The sequence below is a fragment of the Linepithema humile genome, chromosome 5 (genome assembly GCF_040581485.1).
Source record: "Linepithema humile isolate Giens D197 chromosome 5, Lhum_UNIL_v1.0, whole genome shotgun sequence".
Taxonomy (NCBI): Eukaryota; Metazoa; Arthropoda; class Insecta; order Hymenoptera; family Formicidae; genus Linepithema; species Linepithema humile.
Window position 1 is genome coordinate 11,255,831 of NC_090132.1, and position 10,558 is coordinate 11,266,388.

At 34.0% G+C, this 10,558-nt stretch overlaps 1 protein-coding gene and 1 long non-coding RNA gene across 3 annotated transcripts; one reads left to right on the forward strand and one right to left on the reverse strand.

Annotated features, from left to right (window-relative positions):
• Positions 1-5,268: 5,268 nt before the first annotated feature.
• LOC136999866 (uncharacterized) lies at positions 5,269-6,646 on the forward strand. Of its 2 annotated transcripts, none has more exons than XR_010890137.1 (3): positions 5,269-5,740; positions 6,092-6,282; positions 6,365-6,646. It is a non-coding gene; the product is annotated as an uncharacterized lncRNA (long non-coding RNA). The 2 variants fall into 2 exon arrangements; XR_010890138.1 differs by having other exon boundaries at positions 6,092-6,273.
• A 691-nt stretch (positions 6,647-7,337) lies between these two features.
• Positions 7,338-8,364, reverse strand: LOC136999865 (putative nuclease HARBI1). The gene is made up of 2 exons (XM_067354665.1): positions 7,984-8,364; positions 7,338-7,906 (listed from the first exon to the last, which is right to left on the reverse strand). The coding sequence occupies exons 1-2, from the start codon at positions 8,282-8,284 to the stop codon at positions 7,338-7,340; spliced, it is 870 nt and encodes a 289-aa protein (XP_067210766.1). The 5' UTR covers positions 8,285-8,364.
• Positions 8,365-10,558: the final 2,194 nt, after the last annotated feature.

Below are 10,558 nucleotides of genomic sequence, written 5' to 3' on the forward strand. Positions count from 1 at the left end.
CTGCAACAGATGCATTTGTAATACAAATTGCTTTGTACTCGTATTTAGACTGTAATATCAATGAAAATAAAATATAATTTGGGGATATACACAAAAAACATCATTTGTAAAGTAGTAAAATAAAAGAAAAAATAGTACATATTTAAAAATTATTTTAAAAATAATATTTACTGTTTATATGCATTATTTACAAAAGAAATACTATAAAGAAATTTATTTTTTATATTTAATTGTGAAAACCTCAAAAAATGTCAAGAAATTGTAACTAAAATTCATAAATGTAAGTACAACTCTAGGATAATATAAAAAGCATCATACACAAATTTATTATGATACAAACTTAAATAATGAAATTGTAATATATGTTTCAACATTGCAAATGTGAATATTTATATGATAAAATTTACAAAGTGTTAACAATTTTCAAATATTTGCTAATAAAATATTATTGAAATGTTTCTGTCGAAATCTTAAAATAATTTTTTAAAACAAATATGATGGGGTATATATTAGGGATCATTAAATATGCGGCAACATTGTGATTATAAAATTTTATAAGTATCTATAATAAAAATTTAGTATAATAAATATAATAAGTATATAAGTATAATAATAAAATTTTTATAAGTATCTATAATAATAAAAATACATATATGTTGTATTAATCTGTTAATATAAAAAAATTTATTTGCGTTAAATTAATTAATAATATTTTTATATTAACAGATTAATACAACATATATGTATTTTTATTATTATAGATACTTATAAAAATTTTATTATTATACTTATATACTTATTATGTAACACGCACAAAGTACACACTTCGTGCGTGTTACTAGGCACATTACGCACCGGGCCGCGCACCATGCCGCACCCGAGCCGCCGTACCGCGCAACGCAGATCGAGCCGCCGATCCGGCTACCGAGTGGGGCACGGTGGTATAAAAGGCCGTCACTCCGAGCAATCGAGACCATTCCCGGTCTGCTGTGAGCACGCAGCAGACGTTCCTCGCTGGACTCAGGGCGCACTCTGACCCGGCATTTCCTAGCTGGCTGTGAGCTCGCAGCCAGCACTCCGAATTGGAATCAGGGCGCACTCTGATTCATCACTTCCGAACACCGTCTGCTGTGTGCACGCAGCGGACACTCCGAGCCGGACTCAGGGCGCTCTCTGACCCGGCCCTACCACCTGGTCCCGATCTTCGCCCCGCACCGTTCCGACCCTCCCTTTACGCGTCGTCCGCGACAGCGAACTTTGAGTCTCGGGCATCCGCGCCCAAATCATTATTCTTCCTATCAGCGCCGCTCAACTCGCTTCTGTTGTAATCACCAGCACCGCTTATTCTTTAGTTACTACCAGCTACTAGCGCCGCTTAACTCGCTTCTGTTGTAATCACCAGCACCGCTTATTCTGTAGTTATTACCAGCGCTGCTCATTTGTTAGCTCGTAGCAGCACCGCTTCTCTTTTCTTTTGTAACTACTAGCGCCGCTTAACTCGTATCTGTTGTAATCATCAGCACCGCTTATACTTTAATTATTACCAGCACCGCTGCTCTTTTCGCTACAACCACTAGCGACGCTTATTCCACGCTCTTACGTTGTGCAGCTATGGCTTACTTCCTCTTTGTAAATATGTAAATAATTGAGAACAGAATATATTTAGTCACTTTGATAATTACTGACTGGTTATTTGGAGTCTCACCCAACCGTACCTCCGAATCCTGGCACCGGCGAGCTTATCCGCGCTAGTCACTTGAGTCAGATAAACTCGCACCGTTAAAATTATATTTATTATACTAAATTTTTATTATAGATACTTATAAAATTTTATAATCACAATGTTGCCGCATATTTAATGATCCCTAATATATACCCCATCATATTTGTTTTAAAAAATTATTTTAAGATTTCAACAGAAACATTTCAATAATATTTTATTAGCAAATATTTGAAAATTGTTAACACTTTGTAAATTTTATCATATAAATATTCACATTTGCAATGTTGAAACATATATTACAATTTCATTATTTAAGTTTGTATCATAATAAATTTGTGTATGATGCTTTTTATATTATCCTAGAGTTGTACTTACATTTATGAATTTTAGTTACAATTTCTTGACATTTTTTGAGGTTTTCACAATTAAATATAAAAAATAAATTTTTTTATAGTATTTCTTTTGTAAATAATGCATATAAACAGTAAATATTATTTTAAAAATAATTTTTAAATATGTACTATTTTTTCTTTTATTTTACTACTTTACAAATGATGTTTTTTGTGTATATCCCCAAATTATATTTTATTTTCATTGATATTACAGTCTAAATACAAGTACAAAGCAATTTGTATTACAAATGCATCTGTTGCAGCGATATTTAACATTATAAACGTTAAATATCTGGCGCTATAATTTGCAATATATGTAATTTATAGCGCTTTTCTAATTTACTTTTCAATTTTTATTACGCAATTTCCAGTGCTATCAATATTTTACAAAATAAAAGTATTTTTTCGATAAAAACTCAAAGCATTTCTATATTAAAGGAGCGAGAGAGAAAACACTAAAGCGTGCGAGAGAGACAACTACTGTTTGACGATGAGATCATTATGCTCTCCCCTTCCTTCGTCGCCTCTCGCCTACAAGCTGTTCTAGCTCCCCCCTTACTTTATCGTCCCTCGCCCACAACCGGTTTGCCTGAGGTAACCTTCTCTCTATAGATCTTGGCCTGAGGTAACCTTCTCTCTATAGATCTTGGGCGGTGGCGTTCGATACTAAATAGTTAGGCGGCGGGGAATTCGCCGACAATTTTTTCTTTCGGCGGCGGCGAAATCGGCGGATGATAATTTATCGGCGGCGTCGGCGGCAAATAACGGCGTCAACGTATATATATATATTTTTTTTAAATAAAGGAATTAAACTATAATAATTTAATAAACAGACTGATTATAGATATATAATATTTAAAAATTATCAAGAAACATAAATATATGTTTTATTTTATATTGTTCTCTTTAGTTTTATTTAACTTTTACATTTCAAAATCTTTTACCTTTCAATTATTTTAATTGTTTATTATGTTCAATAATGGTAGAAATTATATATTAAATTTTAAAGTTAATTACATTTTTCTAATTGAAAATAAACTTTAATTTTAGTTTTTAATAAGTACAGATAATATAAATAATATAATATAATATAATATAAATAAAAATAAATAATATAAATAATATAAATAAAAATAGCAAACAATATATAATTATGCATACATATACAAATATAATTTACGTACAACTACGTACATATAACAATACATATTATAACATTTATAATAAGATTATAAGATAAATAAAGATAAAACACAATATTTATTTTTAAAATATATTTATTAATGTTTACTCGTGAAAAAACAAAATAACATTATTTTTTAATCATTAATATCATATAATATCGTCGTCGTCGTCGTCGTCGTCGTCGTCGTCGTCGTCGTCGTCGTCGTCGTCGTCGTCGTCGTCGTCGTCGTCGTCGTCGTCGTCGTCGTCGTCGTCGTCGTCGTCGTCGTCGTCGTCGTCGTCGTCGTCGTCGTCGTCGTCGTCGTCGTCGTCGTCGTCGTCGTCGTCGTCGTCGTCGTCGTCGTCGTCGTCGTCGTCGTCGTCGTCGTCGTCGTCGTCGTCGTCGTCGTCGTCGTCGTCGTCGTCGTCGTCGTCGTCGTCGTCGTCGTCGTCGTCGTCGTCGTCGTCGTCGTCGTCGTCGTCGTCGTCGTCGTCGTCGTCGTCGTCGTCGTCGTCGTCGTCGTCGTCGTCGTCGTCGTCGTCGTCGTCGTCGTCGTCGTCGTCGTCGTCGTCGTCGTCGTCGTCGTCGTCGTCGTCGTCGTCGTCGTCGTCGTCGTCGTCGTCGTCGTCGTCGTCGTCGTCGTCGTCGTCGTCGTCGTCGTCGTCGTCGTCGTCGTCGTCGTCGTCGTCGTCGTCGTCGTCGTCGTCGTCGTCGTCGTCGTCGTCGTCGTCGTCGTCGTCGTCGTCGTCGTCGTCGTCGTCGTCGTCGTCGTCGTCGTCGTCGTCGTCGTCGTCGTCGTCGTCGTCGTCGTCGTCGTCGTCGTCGTCGTCGTCGTCGTCGTCGTCGTCGTCGTCGTCGTCGTCGTCGTCGTCGTCGTCGTCGTCGTCGTCGTCGTCGTCGTCGTCGTCGTCGTCGTCGTCGTCGTCGTCGTCGTCGTCGTCGTCGTCGTCGTCGTCGTCGTCGTCGTCGTCGTCGTCGTCGTCGTCGTCGTCGTCGTCGTCGTCGTCGTCGTCGTCGTCGTCGTCGTCGTCGTCGTCGTCGTCGTCGTCGTCGTCGTCGTCGTCGTCGTCGTCGTCGTCGTCGTCGTCGTCGTCGTCGTCGTCGTCGTCGTCGTCGTCGTCGTCGTCGTCGTCGTCGTCGTCGTCGTCGTCGTCGTCGTCGTCGTCGTCGTCGTCGTCGTCGTCGTCGTCGTCGTCGTCGTCGTCGTCGTCGTCGTCGTCGTCGTCGTCGTCGTCGTCGTCGTCGTCGTCGTCGTCGTCGTCGTCGTCGTCGTCGTCGTCGTCGTCGTCGTCGTCGTCGTCGTCGTCGTCGTCGTCGTCGTCGTCGTCGTCGTCGTCGTCGTCGTCGTCGTCGTCGTCGTCGTCGTCGTCGTCGTCGTCGTCGTCGTCGTCGTCGTCGTCGTCGTCGTCGTCGTCGTCGTCGTCGTCGTCGTCGTCGTCGTCGTCGTCGTCGTCGTCGTCGTCGTCGTCGTCGTCGTCGTCGTCGTCGTCGTCGTCGTCGTCGTCGTCGTCGTCGTCGTCGTCGTCGTCGTCGTCGTCGTCGTCGTCGTCGTCGTCGTCGTCGTCGTCGTCGTCGTCGTCGTCGTCGTCGTCGTCGTCGTCTGTTCGTCATCCTTCTCTAATATATAAGTTTTTCCTTTGTCAACTAGAAGCAGCAAAATGCGACATGGTTGTCCTTTTCTACATCCCGTGAAATGTCGATTCCCGCATAAGAGCGTCGTTTTTCTTTTCTTTCTTTTTCTAAAAGATGTCTGTCCTTTTCCAACATGGCGGCGCTCAGACCTGTCAGCTCGCAGCTTTGATGATACTAATCACATTGATATAATTAATATCGGTCATAAAATGTATATGTAACGTGTTGTGGAGACGAATAGAGATAGTGTATATCAAAATAATAGTATTCTTTATAAAAAAAATTTTTCTCGTCTTGAAGTGCAGAAGTGTAGCAACACACATGCTGACAACAGAGAGAAGACTGAGGGCCACTTTTTCCAACGTCGGTTAAGCCTAACCGTCCGTTAACTTTTCAGAATAGCCAACTTCGAAACTTGTAACTAAAATACACGTCATCGATTCTAACTGATCCTAACCTGTAATCTTTTAGCACGGTGACGGCACGTTAAATACACAATAAAAAGAAAGTGATATAAAAGTGAAAGAGTATATAAATATATTAACAATTAAAAATAGATAACAATGCAACGATCAAGAAACTTCACAACTAGTGATAAAAATAGTTTATTAGACATTATTTTTTTATATCGACACATAATAGAAAATAAAGAATGCAATAATAATATAATTTTAAAAAAAGATGAAACGTGGGCAAATGTTACAAAGGAATTTAATGCACGTAATACGATACAACGAACAGAAAAAAATTTAAAATATTTATGGGATAATATAAAAAAAGAAACAAGAAAATATTGCGCTACATTTAAGCGAGAAATTTATAAAACAGGTATAAATGTTATATCGTGCCTTTTATGTCAAAACCACGAATGTGCAAATTTTAATCTCATTTTTCTTTGTAACATTTATTTTGTATTATTTGATTTTGTATTTACAAAGCTTCAGAACTAAGTATTTAAAATATCCTAGGATATTTAAAATATCCCTCTGAAGCTCCTAGCTTTGTAAATACCTTATCAAGTAGTATAAAATAAATTTCACAAAGAGATTAAAGAAAATTTGCACATTTATGATTTTGGTATAAGAGGGACGATATGTATATTAATATAATTAATGGTATTATATTATTATATTAATGTTAAAATTAGAAAAGTATTATACTTTGTTATCGAATTTGTAGGTGGAGGTGTGTCTAATTTAGAAAAAAATATGTTATATGAACGAGCTAAAGAAATTATGGGGGAAACAGCAACAAATGGATTATTAAATCCCTATGATTCAGATTTCATTTATAATAAAGAAAACATTATAACAGTTGATGATATTTTACAAGATACAAATGATGAAAGCAATTCAACTGAAGTATTTACAGTAAATTCATAACTCAATAATACAAAGTTATTAACAAAATATAAATATATAATATTTAACACAAAACATTTAAAATTTTTAGCATTTAATAAAGAATAAAGAAATTAATGATTGGACAATTTGGAATAGCAAGAAATTAAAATCACAAATAAGTTTTCCGTTACAAAATAAAGAAGAGGATATACCAACAACATCAACATGTACTATTGGTAAAAAAAGGAAGCATGATGAAATCAGCCAGTGCAATAAGATTTCAAAACTAAAAAATACTGAAATAGCATGTAATAAAAAAGCTAATATAGAAGAAAAAGAAATGTACGAAATGGAAACGTTAAAGAACAAATTAGAAACAGAAAAATTAAAAGTAGAATTATTAAAATTATCTATAGAAAAAGAAAAAATATTAATAGAAAAAGAAAAACTGATAAAACAAAAAATTGAGGAACAAGAGGTAATATCTTTAGAATAATATGAAAATAAACTTTTAGTTTATAGTTTACAATATTTTTATTGATTAGTTTTTTTTTTACTCGAATTTTACTCGATAAGATTGAATTTTTTATTTCTATTAAGTTTCTTTGAAGAGATAATCTTCTGTACCTGAAATATGTTTGTTTTGTTCATTGAATTTAAAAGTTGAATTTATTTAATTTCTTATTTAAAACATATTTTTAGTTTATATTATCAGAGTTTGATAAACCAGATTATTAAATACGACAAATGCATTATATTAAAAAAATAATATAAAGGTGCTGTATTTTTTATTGTATTTAATGTTATTACTATTATAAATACATCTAAAATGTCATTATTTTTTGTAAAAGGTTATTAATAATAACAATTTCTTTCTTTAAGTTGATAATCTGTTTTTATTTATTTATATTTAAAAAATTAATAAAATATATTATTGTTGCCTTTAATGTTTTTTTGAAGTTTCTTTGACATGCTTCAAAGTAACCTGCAATTATTAAATTTGTAGATACATAATTTCATATTATATCTTATTTGTAATAATTTCATATATATATATATAATATATATAATTCATTTCAATATTACCTTTTAAAATATTCTAAAATTAATTTTTCTCGTTCATTATTATTATTTCTAGAATTTAAATCAGCATTTTGTATTTGTATAATAGTATTATCACATTGTTCAGAATTACTAATTAAGTTTGAATTATGTTCCTGTTGGGCAATATTATGCAAAACGGCTGTTGCTATTATAATAGGAAATGTATTTTCAACTGTGCGACATCGCATTCCAATTGATAAAATAGCAAATCTTCTTTTCCAAATGCCAAAACATCTTTCAATTCTTGTACGTGTTCGAATTTGAGCTTCATTATATAAATGTTCTTCTGGTGTTGTGGGATGTAACAACGGTGTCATTAAATATGGTAGATTTGGATACCCAGAATCTGCAAGAAGTAAACTGTCACCAAATGTATGTGCATCAAATAAGGTTTTAATTCTAGAATGATTAAAAATTGTAGAATCATGTGTTGATCCTGGCCAACGTGCTACAATATCAATTATTTCTAATTTGGCATTTATTATGACTTGCACATTTATAGAAAAAAAGCCTTTTCTATTGCGATATAATTCGCAATTTTCTCCTCCTAAAATACAAATATATTATTTGTTAATTACAAATATATAATTTTGTAAGCTAAGAATAAGTTCAAGTATTACATACCAAATGATTCCACTTTAATATGTGTGCAATCCATACAACCAATAACACGAATAAATTTGGCTACTTTGAAAAATTTTTGTTCATTTTCTCGAATTTCCTCAGATAAAAGAGGTAATTTTATAAAATCGTTTCGTAATGCAGCAATCTCAGGAGATACTCTATGAATAATTTTGTGAGCGCTTGTTTCACTAATTCCACAAAAATCAGCAGCTGTTATTAAAAAGCATCCAGTTGCATAAAATCTGAGTGCAACCAATAATTGAATGACTGGTGGAATAGCAGCATTACTGAAATAACACATAAAATGATATTAAAATATTGTTCATAGAAACGTAATTGTGTACACTTCTTTTTTGGAAAATTTATTTTATACTACTTGGTTTTGTATTTATAAATATTATTATTTATACCGATTAGAGTATTATATTGTATTTTATTTTCGATTTTTTGTAATAACATTTCAAAACTTTTTTTTGATATTACAAATCTTCTTTGAAAATCTTTTTCTTCACAAATATTAAAATAATTGTTGCGTAATTTTATAATATGTAATTTTTTGAAATTTTTTTTATTTAAATTATCACACTCATCACTTTCATCATTATAAAAATTGTCATATTCCGAAAACCAATTATCATTAATAATATCCATGACAGCAGCTCAACAGTTGTTTAGGTTATGAGAGAAATTTTCTCTTTCTACTACAATATTTTGTTCTTCATGTTGGCAATCCTGTAACAGTCGGTTAAAGTTAACCGACGTTGGAAAAAGTGGCCCTGAGAGTGGACATGCCCGCATTTTTCGTGTTTCTGTGGGCTAGCGCCTCTATGTGCACAAAACGTGCACATTGAACTACGTAGCCAATGTCCACGAATCCCGTAGGTAATGTCCACGATCTTTTGGGTCTCTTCCGTGCTATGTCCACGACTTTTTGGTTCTGATATGTGCTATATCTACAAAGTGTCGGTAATGCATACTTGTAAAACATGATTATGTATATCAATCAGATTTGAAATATAAATACACACGTATTGTAAATACATGTATTGTAGCATTTATTTTTGCATTTAAAGTTTATTTAGCAAAAGATCAGTTATTTTCAATAACCTGTGTAATTTGAAAATGTACATTTAAATTATTTTAATAAATTACTTCTATAATTTTGTGTGTGTGTGTGTGTGTGTGTGTGTGTGTGCTAGCGCGTGTGTAAATAAAATGTTGCATTTTTGTCAATATTTAAGAAGATTATAAACTCTTATAGATATTTCATACAGTAATGACCAATAACTTATTTTGAATAGTAAAAGCCAGGGTTGGGCGTTTACACGTAAACTATAATAGATGCAAAAATATTCGCATATTAAACACGAATGCAAGCTAAACAGTAAAAACAATCTTTTCATCTATAATTTGAGAAGACTATAGTTATGAACCGTCGCAAGAAAGTGTGCAAATTGTAATCTTGAATTTTAGAGTACAATTTACGAAAAATTACGATATAATGTAAAATGAACAAAGATATACATTTTTAATTAATAATCTAACACATATAAAGGAAAGGCTCAAATGATAGCTATCACATAATATAATAGAAGGGCATTGAGAGCCGTCGCGGGATGTTAGTGCGAAATTTTAATTAAAAAAAAAAAAAATTAGTTTATTAGTCTACGTGAGACAGTTAACTTTGTACACCGATTTCTGGTTCGAGATACTTAAAGTGTATGAAAATTTTAGTACATTGTTCTCACATATGGAGAATCAGTATCTACTGATAGGAATTATTAGAAAGAAAGGAAGAGAGCAAAAATATCAGGGCGCGAGTGGCTAAACCGGGAAAGCTTCCCGGCTCAGCCACTCGCGCCCTGATATTTTTTCTCTCTTCCTTTCTTTCTAATAATTCCTATCAGTACATACTTAATCAATAGACCATGTTATTTCATAATTGGAATATGATGCTATTATTTTTCTATCGCAATACAAATATTTATGTTTTCTTAACAAGCTTGCCAATCTTTTTATCAAATGTGGAAAATCAAATGATGCGTAATATTTTTTTTTATTATGTATAAAATATGTCTTATCTGAGTGCACACCAAGTTGAGCATAAGCTCTTTGATTAGATGGACCTTGATCGCACTTTATAAGTCGTACATCAGCACCCGTTTTGCTCAATCTATCTAAGCATTCTTTCATTAAAATCACTATTTCTTCCGCTTTCATACATTTTTCTGGGAGAAAATATGCTAGCGGTTGACGCCATGGATGAAGCGCATTTATACTATCCACACAAAATACAAATACGCATTTTGTCCTTTCACTTTTCCTTCCTAAAGACCCAAGATCAACGAGACCTTCTATTTGATCCAGACTAAATGAGTATTCTTCATATGATTTTATATACATTTCATCCCATTTTAAAGCACAAACTCTTTGTTCTACAGGCAACTTTGAAATTTTTTCCTGCAATTTGCGGAATATAACATCACAAAATCCTGGCATTATATTAAATTCTTCGTGCCATCTTCTAATAGTTCGTTCTGCAGGAAAATTGCAACCTACCTTTCGTAAACGACGC

Coding starts and splice junctions, on each gene's coding strand:
- LOC136999865 (XM_067354665.1), bottom strand. CDS start 8,284: ATGTGTTATTTCAGTAATGCTGCTATTCCACCAGTCATTCAATTATTG. Junction 7,907..7,983: donor TATTAAAGTGGAATCATTTG/GTATGTAATACT, acceptor TTTGTATTTTAG/GAGGAGAAAATTGCGAATTA.